Source organism: Plectropomus leopardus, chromosome 22 (assembly GCF_026936395.1).
Source record: "Plectropomus leopardus strain MGB_pleo_1.0 chromosome 22, ASM2693639v1, whole genome shotgun sequence".
Taxonomy (NCBI): domain Eukaryota; kingdom Metazoa; phylum Chordata; class Actinopteri; order Perciformes; family Serranidae; genus Plectropomus; species Plectropomus leopardus.
In genome coordinates, this window is record NC_142197.1 from 9,310,626 (window position 1) to 9,326,434 (window position 15,809).

Here is a 15,809-nt window from a genome sequence, read left to right on the forward strand (position 1 = left end):
CATCCTCACTGGACTGCGAAAAAGAGTTCCTAAATGGGCAGGGTGACTAAAACCTGTCCTTTGTGCCGCCTTTCCACCTGTGGCCCCTCCCATGGACCCCCGAACACAAATTCAAAATCAGACAGAAACACTCAAACTGACATATGATTCAAACATGCTGAAGAAAACATGGCTCATGTATTTTTCCACAAGTTGCTCAGGGAGGCTCCAGGAAAAATATTAGTAGTTTCATGTATGGTCAAAAAAAGAAAAGAAAAATAGAAAAAAATATAGATAAAAAAAAAATAGAAAAATAAAGTCAAACCCCAACCACACCACTACCCTGATAAATGAAGTACAAACCCTTGTAAAAAAAAAAAAAAAAGATTTGTTAAGAGATTACATTTATATAGACAAGACCATCAACAAAACTGTAAAAATAAAATAATAAAACATAAATAAATGAAAACCACACATGTCCAACATTGTCGCATTCAATAAATAGTTGGAATATTTTATTCAACCTCGTTTTGTAGTTTTATATTTACATCTGTGCAAGGGCGTAGGGTTCTTTTTAACATATTGCATTCTAAATGTTTATGCACCAATTTGTGCCTTTTCTTCATCATTTTCTAATGTAAATGTCTTAAATTTTGTGAAGTCCTCTGCAACTTTTGTATTTTTTATTTTTTGACAAATTATGCACGTTCTAAGTATTTAGGGGTCTAAACCAGTGCACCTGTGCATGAAATATATCACATATAAAATTATCAGTTTCTTTGTCCTCAACTATAATCCCAATTTATTGTTAAAATTATTTTTGCTTTCAGAATGAAGCCAATTTTAAATGTATGACCACATTTTCTAATATAGGATACAACTGTGGAAAAAAAAACATTCAGAAGTTTACAGAAGGGCAGTTATTAACTCCAAGTTAAATCTAAGCCAAAAAGATTCCTAGAAACATGTATGGAATATTGTACAGGCCTAGAGGGCCACAGGCCCAAAGTGTCAGGGACTCCCCAGGCCTTCACCTGCAAAATGTCACTTAAACTACCACATACTAACAAGAAGGGGAGTCAAAATGATCACAAAAAGATGCAAATGAATTACAAAGAAACACAAATTAATTACAAATAAAGACAAAACAATCGTAAATAGACACTAAATAACTACAAAAATGGGCACAAAACCAAAAAGAGCCACAAGATGACTACAAAGAGATACAAAACAACCTAAAAAAGACAATTACCTCAAACAGACAGACTGACTTCAAAAAGACACAAAATCACAAAAATGTGCATAATGACATAAAAGACAGGTAAAACCATTACAAAGTAGTGTGGCTTGCTCTCTTTATATTTTATGCCATTTATGAACCATCATGCTGTATGGGGATTTTTTTTTTTTTTTTTCGTAGGAGTGAGACATGCTCTTATGAATTCATCTTTGTTTCCGTCACACTGACTTCCTCCTTTTTCTTCTTCTCTGTTGACTTCGAAACAAATGTGAGGCGTTACAGCGCCACCAGTGTCCTCTGCTGGACAGTAGCTTTGGTTATTGTGGTTATATTCCGATCATTGCATATTTTAAACTGTAACAAACACATAATATTCTGTAGTTTTTGTTTTGTCTCTTTTTTTTTTTTTTTAAAAAAAAAGCATGTTTTTTTGTTTGTTTTCACGATTAACAGAAAGTAAAAAGGTGGTGCAACACAAAGTGAAATTCAAACTCAATAAAAACACTGTACAAATCAGAGTAAAGCAGTAAAAATAAGCAAGGTCAATAAATTAAGACATTCTCATGCTTGTCCTTCAGATCGTCCAAACTTGACATGAAGGACGTCCCATCAAAATATTTACGTTTAAGTCCAACAAAATGCCGTTGGCAGTCTTTTTCAGCACAGCTGGTGTCAATCTTGGACATTAATTGTATCCATAAAGGTGTGTGTCTTGTGTCATTCAATAAGATCCTAGCGAAACAACAACACAAAGCATTAGTAAACATGTAATTCACTCAATTTTAAATACATTTTTACCTCAAAACATTATCTTCAAATGTAATGCAATGACAAAAGTGATTATTACATCATCTGAGTCCTGCTGACAGGCTGTGCCATTGCTGCTGGTGGCGCTTTCAAGATCAGTTGTCATGCCGTTATCATCATCTTGAATCCGGAGGTTGGAGAAACGATATGTCGGTGACCTGTAGAGGGCGACATCAAACCAGACTGATCAGCTACTATTGGGTGCATTAAAATGAGACACAACATTTCCCTACTCTATACATAATATTTTACTCAATTTCACTGACTTTAAGCTGTTTAAAACACCCTGCTGAGACAACAAGCAGTTTGAAATGGGGTGCATTTCCAAATGTGGAGACTGAGCACTAAAATTTTTTGGCACAGAGCCCCCATCCAGCACAGCATGGGTCTCCTCTCTTGGTATGTATTATGCTGGTCGTTTGTACATTATTAAACATGCACTTCTCAGGCATTTGAGGATGAGCAAGCAGCTAAGGCGTGCAAACTTGACTTGCATGTTAAACAATGCCGCCGCCAACAAGCTGCACACAACAATTAGTACCATGTGATACGTGAACAGCATTTGAACGATTATGCACTGCGGCACTAGATTTTAAATTAGTAACATTAGGAGCGTACTTCAGGGAACGTGTTTAAGACAAAAGCCAAAACATGTATATTCAAACTTTACCAAAACATTACACATATCAATTCCAAACCATTTCCAGGCCTGGAAAACAGTTTCTCTAATTTCATAACTTTTACAGGAATTACATGATAGTGGGAAAATGTGAATGTGGCACAGTTGTGTGTGTGTGTGTGTGTGTGTGTGTGTGTGTGTGTGTGTGTGTGTGTGTAGCTCACCTGTCTCTGTAAACCACCCTCTTGACAGCTAAGACGGCCGAAACAACAGCTAACAGGACGATGACTCCTGCTCCTGCACACACCAGAATCAACACCAGCCTCTCTCGCTGTAAATTACACACAACAGCTGTTATATGGACGTACACGCTGACACACAAATAAGAGAAACTATAAAATCTACTAACCGGTGTGTCAAAGTGTGTGACTGGAAAGGAGGACCTGGCAGGAGGACCTGGACTGGGTTTAACCCCACAGGGTCTGATGACTGTCTGCACTGCATGCTGAGGGTTGAATCCTCCCTCACACCGATCACTCGGCAGCTTACGGTACCTACAGGAAGAGTCAGAAGTGTGTGAGCATGCACAGCAGGTGTGTGTGTCTGCATTTTAAAAAAGGAGTGGCTGTAATTACCCTGCAGTCAGGAGCTCGTCCTCTTCTCCATTCAGACAGAGCTCCAGGGTTTTATTTGCAGCGCTGGGTTGTCTCACACACTCGGAGGTGTTCACATCACTGTAGAAACCGTAGTCGCTGTTGGAAAGGACAGAGGTTGAGGCTACGCACGAGAATATTTTCCATGCTTAAGGCCCTGACACACCAAACCGACCGTCGGCTGTGGGTCAGTGTTGAGCTGCCAAAATCTAATAGTTCATTGTTGAGTCCAACGGAAAGTTTGTGCCAAATTTGAAGAAATTCCCTCAAGGTGTTTTTAAAATATCCCTTGATATACTTGAAATATCACAAGAATGAGATAATTCGGATCACAATGACCTTGACCTTTGACCACCAAAATCTAATAGTTCATTGCTGAGTCCAAGTGGACGTTTGTGGGTGGACAATTGAAATGCGAAGAACTTGATTTTTAAATTTTCTTTTACAGATTATGTGTGTCATGTACTGTTGTTAGGATATAGTGATAGTTTCATCAAATACGACAAATGAATTTAATAAAAGTTACCAACTACAGCAACAACAAGTGTTGATAATACTGCTTAAGAGGCCAAGTTTTACAATATGGGACTTGAATTTGGCATAAAATCTACATAGCTAGGGAAAAAGAATTTCACGTACCATAAGTAATCTTCTCTGGTGCAGGAGCAGGGACTTTGCTTCTTGCTCACCACAAAGCCTCGCCCATTTCTGCACACTGAGTCTTTCTTTAGCCTCCTGTACGTCTCTTTGACACCCAAAAGACAGCCGTTTCTCTGTGAGTCCCCTCCATCTGTAGCATGAGCCAACCACTCCTCATAGTCCTGATCGTTACCTGATGACCAAAAAGAAAACAGCTCAATATTGTTAAAAATCTAGTTTGGTGTCATCCTCCATCTAGTGGGTTTCCAGTTGGTAAGCCAATATAATTGCTATTTAACATTACAAACCAAAGTGTGGCCATTTCCCCGAAATTTAAGCCCCACACAGGAGATGAGACCAAATCCAAGTTTCCTATTGCTGTCATGTTGTACTTGTCAAGCAAATGTGCTGTCACATCACAACAAAGATTAGCACTGCAAACACAAAACAGTAACCGTCACTTTACCTTAAAATCTGCAACGACAACCACTGTTTTGGCTTCAAAAAACAGTTGTTTACATTATGATGTCACAGTGAAGCTGACCTTTGAAATTTTGGACACTATCATTGTATCCTATAACATTTGTGTGAAATTTTGTCTTTACTACTGTATTAAGTCATGAGTTATGACCTTGAACTTTAACCTTTGACAACCAAACTCTAATCACTTCATTGTTAAGTCCAAAGGAACATTTGTGACAAATTTCAAGAAATTCATTGCTCTTGAGATATTGATATCACGAGAATGAGACGGATGCAAGGTCCCAATGACCCTGACTTTCGACCACCAGAATCTAATCAGTTCATTGTTGAAGCAAAGTGGACGTTTGTGCCAAATTTGAAGAAACACGCATCACCAGGTGCTAACAGGCCCGCGGAAGAAATGATTTGGTAGTAGACAGAATTACAATCTGTTGACTTACACTCTCTTGTAATGAGGCTCTGGAAATCAATGGTGACGGCAACCCACATGGGCTGGCCGTCATCCTCAGGCCTGAAGCCCCACACGCTCACGTTCAAGGCCTTGGTCCCCGGCTCAGAAGCCAGGCCTGCAAAGAAGAAGGGCTGCTCGGTGAAGTTATAGGACTTCCAGCACTGACCCTCGTCTGTGGAGAACCTGGTGATGAGAAACGGGAGCAAAAGTATTGTATAATAATACAAGAACATTCCAAGTAATACTAAAGTTACATTGTGCATGAAGTAAAAATATCGGCTCAGTACTTGATAGTCTTGACTTGTCCCTCCCACTGGGCCTCCACGGCCACAATGAGGCCCCCAGAGTCCAATATGCTGTAGTGGTGAGGACCCCTCAGTGTCCCCCTCCAGGTATAACCCCCGTCTGAAGAGACAAACACGTCTGGGTGCTGCGACGATGACAGAGAGTCACCAACAGTACCTGGAACAGAGAGATCACGTTTAAGTCATCATTACATGAGATTTAAGACAATTTATGAAAAATATAGAAAATACAGGAAAATACATTTTTAAAGGTGTAAAGGATAACGGTATACATCTAAATTTTGATATTATTTCAGAAGTAAATATGGGTACATTGTCATTCTCTTACCATGTGCAATAACCAAACCGATAGCAGTTGGTTCAGACAGAGCCAGCATGGGAACGATGCGAATGTTGCGACTGTGCTCTCCATGAATATGAAGGTTGCACTGATTAAAAAATACACAAATGATGTTTTAGTAAACACAGACTTACTTGTAGAGTATAACGTAAGTGTGCATGTGCAGACTGGGATTAGATTTTTCCAAATATAACATACGTTCTTGACTTGCTCTCCACATTGCACATTCTCAGGTTTCTTAAGTGGTCTCCACTTCCCACCTCTGTTAAATGAAATGACGGATCTTATACGGCCATCTGCAACGAAATGCATCATTAAAGTCATACCTTGGTGTTTTATCAAAATGAAGATGACCAAATGGCTGGATGGCACAGTGGCTATGTGGATACAAAGGCTTAGGCTGATGTTCTGTTATTTATTGCCCAAAAATCCCATTAAAAGACAGAAATAAACAATGTGCAAATCTTTAAAAAAAGGCTTAGTAATCTCCTGAAACTGCTGGGCACTTTAGTTTTTAGCAAAATAACTCAAACATTCGTAGAGTGCTTTTGTTTGGAACTATTTTCAGCGGTGGAATAATGCACATTTGTGAGTGTTTATGGCAGCAGAATCTTACATATTGAATAGATATGAAATAAACTACAGTGCCCACGTTCATCATGATAAAGAAGCATATCGTCCAGAAAACAAAGGTTCAATGTACACTCATTGCAGTGGTAGAAATTTAGCAAAAAGTGCTACAATTACACAGTAAAGCCCTACCCTCGTCTAGTTTATTAGTGAGGTAGACTCCTCTCAGTGACGTTATGTTGGTGAAATCGCTCTTCCTCTGCCCGTCAAACAGGTGGCGCTCCAGAGATTTGGAGAACAAGATACCGCGATCATCCGACGTGTACATGGTCCCAAAGAAGGTGTCTGTGGTGAAACACCAGACAACAGGACGACACAAAGACACAAGGACACAAAGACAATTTTAGCCACTCACCACAGACCGCCACGATTACTCTTCTAAAGTCAATGACTGTCTGAAACACGCAGAGCGTATCTATGACTCAGAGAGTGAGGTGGGATCGTCTGCACGTGCTTTTCAACAGGTACACATAGACGTGCAAACGGTGCTAATAAAGGCAACCTCCTTTCTAGTGCAAAGAGGATTTTAATATTCATTACTTGTTTTGCTTTTTTTAACATGTATTTGAGAAATAACAACTACAAAAAGTCATTTTTCCTTTTGGGCTTCCATCATCATAATTTCCGCGCATCACCTTCAAAGAGAATCAGCACCTGGGAACAAGTGATGCAACGCTGACACAAACCTTTCAACATCAGCATAATAACAACAAGTCATCATCAATCAAATTTTTACTGTGTGAAGCTCACACACGCACACACACACACGTGTAAGCTAAAGCCATGAAGGACAAGCTCAGCCCAGAGAGGTGATGGTTTACGTTTCGCGTTTGTGTGTGTGTGTGTGTGTGTGTGTGTGTGTGTGTGTGTGTGTGTGTGTGTGTGTGTGTGTGTGTGCTTGTGCTACACCCTGATCCCAAGATATGTTTGTCAGCTTTTGCAGTGTAAACTAAATCTCCTTCCCTCCAGCCAACAAAAGATAAAGCCCCTCTCTCCCCCATATCTCCCCTATTTATCTCAGCAGTACAAAAGTCCCATCAACTAACCCACACAGCACTAACTGGAGCACTCGCCAGGGAAAAAAAATAATAATGTGTGAGGATACAGAAATAGATGTGAATGAGAAAGAGAAACTGGAGGGGGGAGGGAGGGAGAGAAAGGAACAAAGACCGGGCAGCTGGACTCGTATGCACAAACACTCTCAGTATGACTGAATGATTTGTCAGCAGCGCTGAGAACTTGTGAAACCAGTTACGGTTTAGCTTTTCCATTACAGCAAAAGGGGCTGAGAGAGCTATAAATTCTGTCATGCTGTCCTCGCCACATGGGCAAATAGGTGTCAAGTTTGTTTTTAAGGTAGTTTTCTAATATGTCTTCAGAGTGGAAAATATTGACTCTGTGTGTGTTTTTGTGTATCACCTCCTGGGTTGTCAACGTGCATGAAGAGCATATCTTCATCTCCGTCCAGGATGGAGTAGAACTGCAAACACACACATATATCAAGAGATAGAGAAGACACGTGGGTGAGAAAGTCTGGAATTGCAATAAAAAAAATTAACTTCAAAAAATAAACAAACTTTGTGATGACTAATTTAATCTTTGCTATAAAGCTTGTCTAATCGTCGTGAGAGAGAGTGTGTGTTTGTGCTGTCAACAAGGTGTGTATGTGGGTGGGTATGTCGCCAGAACAGATGTGTGTTCAGTCGGTGTTGAAAAAGGAAATGTTGCCATCGATGTTTTGACATAAGGACAACAAACTTCTATCATGCCTTCAAAAATATGAGTTTATAATCTGAGTCACAGTGTGACAGAAACATGTGACAAAGGGGATACTCATATTTAAAGGGTCAGTTCAACCCGAAATCAAAAATACACATTTTTCCATAGATATCGACCATAGAGATTTCTGCATTTCTCCTATATAATGCAACTACATGACACTTAGCTTGTGGTACTCAAAGCACCTAAAATTCAACAGCAATGTCTCTTTCCAGAGACCTTGTTGCGAGCAGTTTTAAGTCATAATTAGGGGTCGACAGATCGTTGGTTTGCGTGTGTTTGCATCAAGGTTTGAGTATTACGCTCAACCAACACCAGGGAAGGCAGTCTGCAATATATGCAAAGAAAGTGTCAACATGGGAGGAACTTTTACTTTGTAAAACATCAGGGAGATGTTTTTATTCATTCTTTTTTTTTTAATTTAAATTTGCAAAAAGGTTGCAGGGAACTTGCTGTATATGTTGTTGAAAGGTTCATTTTGATTAAACATTTGCTAAAAGCATTAAAACCAAGTTTTGTGTTGGAATTTTATATTCCAAATTCTAAATTTTGAAAGAAATATTTATATTTTTATTGTAAATGCATATCGGTTCCAAATATTGGTTATCGGTCTCATAAAGTACTAATAAGCTGTATCTGTATCTGTATCTGTATTGGTATTGGTATCGACCCCTGACGGCCACTTGATGCTGACTCCACAAACCACCTTCTAAAAATGACAGACACTACATTTTAACTTTGGTACTAGACAGTTTTTGATAATATGTGTTTCATCAATACCAAGCTATCAGTTAAATATGTGTTTCTCACCTGCTCCGTGGAGGCAGAGGGGAGCAGTGCTCGACTGAAAGTATCTCCTTGGTCTGATGAGAAATACATGACACGCGGGGATCTCTGGGAGCAAAACAGTTCATCACGGTGTTGTTATTGCGTGTTCTTCTCATTTTCATGTATTAGTTTAACATTATTGGTCCGTCATGTAAAACAGAGGCTTACCGAATCCTCCATCACAGAGAAGAAGAGAAAGGCTCCTATGTAGCCAAAGCTGTAAACGTCCTCGTGGATTATGGTGAAGGTCTTCCCCAGATCTTTGGTCCTCTTCAGCACTAAATCCCCCCGCTCATCTGCCTCAACTGTGATGAAAAGGAGACAGGTGACAGGAATATGAGATATTAAGGACTCTTAATTGATTGATTTTTCCTTCTGATTTTAAGCCTTGTATTTTAGCTGCTGCATCTTTTAAGTTTGACGTGCTCCCCTCTGGTCAGAGACGTAGGTGTCGGAAAATTAGGGGCAACAAACTCAAACTTTAAGTTGTTCTATGTGTAATTAATGCCATTGAATCCCCCCTGCAATATCTTCCTTATTCTTATGACATTTTACCCAATTTTATTGTGTTTTAGTTTGTGTAAACTGCAGTCACACTTTTATTTTTTTATTTCGGCCTGTTGCAGAAAGGAGTTGATATGAGCAAACGTTTGTTCAGCTCTAGTCCCTGCCATGCCAAACAACATAGGAGAAACACTGATTTTTAACGTGAAGCTGATTTATTTAGTCTTTCTTACAGTTTTAAATCACCAGGTCCATTGCTTTGCAACAGAAGAGACATCTGCAGATAATTCGGCTCTCCGATAAATCTTTCTGAATGTCTGGATCTTAAGTAATCAGAGAAAAAAGTTGGCACACATTAGCAGGAGTTGGGCGAGCAGCCCCTCTGCGATTAGCCAAACAACATTGTAGAAACACTGATTTTTAACATGAAACTGCTTTACTCAGTTTTAATCTGAATAAATCTCCTCGTCTGTTTGTTTTGGATAAGAAGAGACTTCTGCGTATAATTCGGCTCCTGGTGAAAACCTGCTGAACAATTCACGTAGAGGGAATTCTAACAGGGAGCAACTGAATAACAGCATTGTATCATCTGTTGTTATTGTTTTGATTGAGAGAAAATTAGCAGACAATTACATATTGTATGTTTATTGTCAGATTTATTTAGAATTATTTTCTTGCAGCCCTTTTTAACATACATAATGGAACAAAATTCTGGGATTTGAGGTTTGTGTTTAGGGGCATGCTATCTTTATTCAGCACCACAGAGGTTAAAACTGATGACAGTGCGTTTCATATTACCTGTGTCTGTTCGACTGTAGCTGAAGAACAAATTGATGCTGGCTCCCCTGAGGAAGATTTTAAAAAGTCACAAAAAATAAGATGACTTTCAAGTAAAATGGTAATACTGTTCTCCAGCTTTACAAAATATGTTTTATCGAACATGTGCTTTCTGTTAGATGTTCTGGGATTCAGTGTGTGGTTTTGTTTCCTGTTTATTCTCACCATGAGAAAGAATGCACTCCATCATGAACTTTTGTCCACTTGGCGCCAAAGTCCAGAGAGAGCCACAGACCGCCCTGCCAGTCAGGAAGGAACAGAGGAATGTTTACCTTTACTTTAAGGTGTGTGCTGGATGTGTGTCTACGTGTGAAAGAAAATCAAAAAAGTAAGAGAAACATTTTAAGCAGTGAGACTCACATCGATGCTGAGAGCCACAAGATAGTCAGGGTTAAGGAAGTGGTACGTGATTGGCTGAGCCAGGTGGAAGGGCAGTTGGATGAACTTGAAGGTCGCCCCGGCGTCCGTGGAGGTGAAGATGATCCCGCCTGGGTGGTCCACCACCGGGATGTCTGCTGTCAGTATCACCTGTTAATTAAAGATCCAGTGTGAAGGATTTAGTGGCAGCTAGCAGTGAGGTACAGATATCAATCAACTGAAAGTTTTTCCATGTGCCAAACGTGTAGGAGAACTACGGTGACCGACGCAAAAAAACATTAAAAAAACGCAAAAATCCTAATGGCCTTTTCTAGAGCCATGTTTTAATTTGTCCATTCTGGACTCATATAGAAATAACATGGCGAAGAGGACCCACATCCACATGTAGATATAAACGGCAAAACAAAGGCAAAACTATCCTTAGTTTCAGGTGATTATACATGATTGAAAACATAGTTATGAATATTATATGGCATTACTGCCAATATATCCCCCTTAATCCCACACGGTTGGCAAAGTTGATGAACGGTTTATGAAACATAAGTTAACAAAAAAAAAGCACAAACATTACATTGCATGTTTCTGCACATTTAGCAGCAAAAAGCTTCACTCTTTCTGGATCTGTGCAGAAATATCAACTTCAATTTAAGATAAAAAAATATTTTCCATTTTTTAACACTGCTGTCATATTAAACATTTGCATTGCAATATTAAGGTCTTGGCACAGGAGCAAGCACCAAAAATTTTTGGGATATTTTCTAGTTTAATGATGCTGTTTCTGGTGGTTAATGCATTTAAGGCGGTATTTTTTGAAAATGTCAGCCACAAGACAGTGAAGATGTGGCTTGAGTTGATCAGTCAGCTGAGCAACATGAGAGATGTCTTCACACTTTTTGTGAGGCAACATCACACACTTTTTACTGGGAAGCAACATGCAACATGCTTCCCCAAACCCGCACTGCTAACTCACTACACGCTGCCCTCCTGCTGAACTCACAGAGCTTCCTGGTCCAACACTGACTCCAAACTCCTCCCTTATGAAGGTGTTGTTGATCCGATGGGAAATATCATGGAAGGATTTTGCATAATCCGTGCTGGGGAGAGAGGAAAGAAAAATATGTTTCTCCTCAGGGTGAAATGAGTGCGTGCTTGTGTTTATTTCTGGTTATAAATCAAAATGTACCTTCGATAGAGTCGTGAGGAGCCGCCTTCTAGAAAAGAATCTATTGGAGCACTAAACGTTGACAGCACTAGGACGACCTGGGAAAAAACAAAAAAATACAATATTTTGGTATAAAGAAACTGCATGCACCGCCTCAGGTTATTAAGTCTGAATAAAACATAAACATAAACATGATGCTCTGAAGACGCACGTAGAAAGCATATTGTGTTGATGAGAGAGATGTGATCTTGTGGTGCTGTAGTAAGATACTCACCCCGGTCCCATCGCCCACCCATGTGAGAATGACATAGGAGCCATCATCACCGTTAAACCCTGTCTAGGAGAAAGAGAGAGAGAGATACTCACACATGTGACCAAGGGTGTTTAATTTCAATATTTGGGGAGGGGGACACATTTGAAACAAGGGGCTTGGGGGTCCTCAGCCAGAACATTTTGAGCATCAGACATTTTCTGTCATTTTCTGCATTGTGTTTATTTTTTTAAGTGATTTTTCTGCACCAATTTATAGTGTAAATGAGAAAAATGCACATATTTTAAATACTGAGGGGTGCGCGAATGATGAAAGTTACACACAGGCTTTGGAGCAACATATGCCGCCTTCCACATGACGTCTTTTTAGGGCATCTCTGCTTATTCCAGCAAGACAATGCCAAGCCATATTCTGCACGTGTTACAACAGCGTGGCTTCATAGTAAAAGAGTGCAGGTACTAGACTGACTGCCTGCAGTCTCATTCAAACTAAAAATTTGTGGCACATTATGGTGCACAAAATACAACAACAGAGACTCCAAACTGTTGGGCAACTGAAGTCGTGATATCAAACAAGAATGGAAGAGAATTTCACTTTCAAAACTTCAAAAATTATTGTCCTCAGTTCCCAAACGCTTACTGAGCGTTGTTAAAAGAACAGATGTAACACAATGGGGAATATACCAGTGTCCCAACTTTTTGGAACATGTTGCAGGCTTTCAAATTCAGAATAAGTACATATTTTTTTATTATTTAAAAATTAATAGATAAAGTTAATCAGTTTGAACATAAGATATCTTGTCTTTGTATTGTATTCAATTAAATAAAGGTCAAAGAAGGAGCTGAAAATCATTACACTCCATCTTTATGTTTTGCAGAATGCCCAATCTTTTTTAGGGGATTTTACATGCACTTCTTGCCCAACTGGGTTAACAGGCTGATAAATATGACCAAAAAGTTCAGCAACTGATAACCACAATGCTAACTACATCACCAGTTTGCAAAAATGTCATTTATTATCATAATCATGGTTAAAACTATTTTTGGTGTTGTAGTTTCACCTTTTTTGTAGCCTGTTTTTAAGAAATGTACCTAGAAAAAGATAAAGTAGGAAAAATATGACTTCTCGTACAAGAAACCAGTTTATCTGTTCTGAAATCATTTTTATGTGTAATAAAACTCATAACTGACCATTTATAAAGACGCTCCTACCTGTTCAACAAAGCTCACCTCATGTGTGTTATAATCCAGAACCTTGTGCTCGAGGGGGGTGAGGGGGGTCCGGCAGGAGGTGAAGGGAGGACCATGAACAGGCCTGGAGGTGCCAGAGGAGCTGCTCGTATCCCTCCTGGGACGCGCGCGTGCTCTGCTCTGGCTCCCATCCTGCTGAGTCCGGTGGAAAGTCACCGTCCTGCTCCCTTCAGCACCCAGAAGAAGAAGGTAAACCCCACTGAGGACCACGAGTCTCCAGATCATATCGAAAATAAGTAGATCTCACTAACAATAAGTGCCTTAGTGACCGAGATGCCTGCCGATACTCACTCTATTGAGCTCTGAGAGCAAATGGGGGTGGGACGTGCTCGGACGGTGCTTAACATAAAAAAGTGCTGTGTGAAGTGGTGCGTCCTCCACCAGCAGGTGTTTCTGCCCGCATCCAGGTGACCTGAGCTGCTGGGAGGATTTACATTTCAAGTGATGGAAAAGCACCTTGTGGCTGTTTGCAACCAATGCAAGAAAGGAAAATGTGGGAATCTTGTGATGTATGGTGCAGAGCATGACGCGTAATAGCCGGCATGGGCACGTTTTTGCGACGGTGAAAGGCGATAATGCAGCAACACAGGAGAGTTTTCTCCGTGTTTTATTTGCAGTGGGCTCGTCTAAACGCAAGAGGACGTCATGTATTCACCTTTCATGACTCCAGCTCTCAGTCAGGTGCCAAAGTGTCTCAGGATAGCGTTTGCGCTTTTACGCACCATGAATGTATGTTTTCGTTTTATTATTTTTTCATGTTACATGTGTGTTTCAAGACAGCTCTTACCAATAAATGTGAAGACACACAGCGATGTACCGCGGATGGAGTACAGCTATTTTGCTGCAGACTGATCTTGCAAAACAGCTGTGACCAGTGGCAGTCCTAGAGTCTGGGGGGCTCCAGGCAAGGAAGTCCACCCAGACCCCCCAAAACTGCAAAACTGCTTGTGATGGCTTTTGTTATAATTCGATTGTTTGTTTTTTGTTTGTTTGTTTGTTTTGTCTTTTGTTTCGAAATGCAGACTTTGGGGTGGCTTTTTTGTGTTTTGTGTGTCTATGTTATTGTTTTTTTGTCCCGTTTGGGTTGTTTTGTGTCTTTGTATGATTGTTTTTTGTCTCTGTAGTTGTTTTGTGCTTCTTTGAAGTCATTTTGTGGTTGTTTTGTATCTCTTTGTAGTTGTTACACATGTTTCTTTGTGGTTGTTTTGTGCTTCTTGTCTTCTTTTCATTGTGTGTGTCTTTGGGGTCATTTTGTGTGTGTCTGTGGTTGTTTTGCATCTCTTTGTAGTATGCATCCTTTTTGTCTCTTTGAGGTCAATTTGTGTGTCTCTTTGTAGTCATTTTGTGTCTCTTTGAGGTCATTTTTGTCACTTTGTGGTTGTTGTGCATCTCTTTGTAATCGCTATGCATCTTTTTGTCTTCGTTGTCATTTCGTATCTTTTTGAGACTCTTTGTGGGTGTTTTGCACCTCTTTGCAGTTGCATGCATCTTTTTGTGGTTTAATGTCTTTGTGGTCAATTTGTGTCTTTATTGGTCGCTCTGTGGTTGTTTTGCCCATTTTGGAGTCATTTTGTGTCTCTTTGCAGTTCATTTGAATCCCTTTGTGGTCTTTCTGTGTGTCATTGTGGTCTTGGATGTTTAAGGGGTTTACAGCTGACATTGCAGAAATTTGGCAATATGAGTGGCCACCAGGGGCCCCTTTTCCAAATTTCCATGGAAAATGAATAGGACAAATGTTGGGTTTACATCTTTTATTTAACACTTGTACACTGTAATATAATATATTTGGTGGTGAGATAGCAACTGAAAATGTTTTATTGAACAGTTTGAAGAGAACAGCAAGAAAAAATATCCTCAGATTTTGTTTTTTGATCTGGTTTCTTTGTCCTTCAGCTCATGTTTACATTTTATACATTTTAATCTCATCCAGATGTTTAATTCCTGAAAAAGTACATGAGATCCCAAAAGATACAAAACACATAATTAAAACCAATTGGCTGTATTGGCTACATGCTGTGTAGAGGAAGGGGAAGCACACATAAAGGAGAAGAGGTCAAATCAGGCAAGTATTAACTTCTGAGAACTCAAGGTTGTTTTTTTACATCATTTCAAGACATAAAACACTGCCTTGTCAATGACTCACCTCCAATGACCCAATGACTGCTGTTGTGTGCGTAAGTGCTATCCTTACCACTGTAACCAACAGAAAAAAAACCTAAAAGCAAGCTGGTACACATGCCCGCCCTTGGGGTAGATGGAAAATTAGAAACAAAACAAAGAAACATGTCCACTGCAGAGGGCTTAATGGCTGCTAAAGCCCTGCTGTTTTTTGTTTTTGACAACTTGAGGGCACTAAAACCCCAAAACAAGCCTGCAAAGACCTGACATATTGCCCATATGGGTCAACCTCAAAAAATGCTGAATCCTACTCTTCCCATAATGCCCTCACTTTCTAACAGGCTTGTGACTTTTCAAAAACAGTCTGATGAAATATTTCTTGACGAGTCATACGTTACAGTTTTGGAAGGCACTGACAAACACTGTCATCCTGCCAATAAGGGCTTTCAACTGGAAAACGCTTATGAGTTGTTTTTGGTGTTATACCGACTCTTGGACTTAATCAAAAGCATATAAAAACAAAAGCAATCTTCAAA

General features: G+C 39.8%; 1 protein-coding gene across 1 annotated transcript; it reads right to left on the reverse strand.

Moving 5' to 3' along the window:
• Nucleotides 1-464: 464 nt before the first annotated feature.
• LOC121961432 (sortilin) lies at nucleotides 465-13,475 on the reverse strand. Its single transcript, XM_088072675.1, has 21 exons — nucleotides 13,135-13,475; nucleotides 11,909-11,971; nucleotides 11,656-11,732; nucleotides 11,470-11,566; nucleotides 10,455-10,622; nucleotides 10,260-10,333; nucleotides 10,056-10,102; nucleotides 8,922-9,058; nucleotides 8,736-8,819; nucleotides 7,566-7,626; nucleotides 6,279-6,431; nucleotides 5,715-5,812; nucleotides 5,505-5,604; nucleotides 5,159-5,333; nucleotides 4,861-5,054; nucleotides 3,938-4,130; nucleotides 3,281-3,397; nucleotides 3,055-3,199; nucleotides 2,870-2,976; nucleotides 2,067-2,184; nucleotides 465-1,951 (listed from the first exon to the last, which is right to left on the reverse strand). The coding sequence occupies exons 1-21, from the start codon at nucleotides 13,378-13,380 to the stop codon at nucleotides 1,937-1,939; spliced, it is 2,469 nt and encodes an 822-aa protein (XP_087928801.1). The 5' UTR covers nucleotides 13,381-13,475; the 3' UTR covers nucleotides 465-1,936.
• Between the last annotated feature and the right edge of the window lie 2,334 nt (nucleotides 13,476-15,809).

Excerpts from the sequence above, each read along its gene's own strand:
- LOC121961432 (XM_088072675.1), bottom strand. The coding sequence starts at position 13,380 with ATGATCTGGAGACTCGTGGTCCTCAGTGGGGTTTACCTTCTTCTTCTG. Across the intron at positions 10,103-10,259 it reads GGAGTGCATTCTTTCTCATG|GGGAGCCAGCATCAATTTGT; the intron begins GTGAGAATAAAC and ends AATCTTCCTCAG. Across the intron at positions 8,820-8,921 it reads TCTCTGTGATGGAGGATTCG|AGATCCCCGCGTGTCATGTA; the intron begins GTAAGCCTCTGT and ends TTTTGCTCCCAG.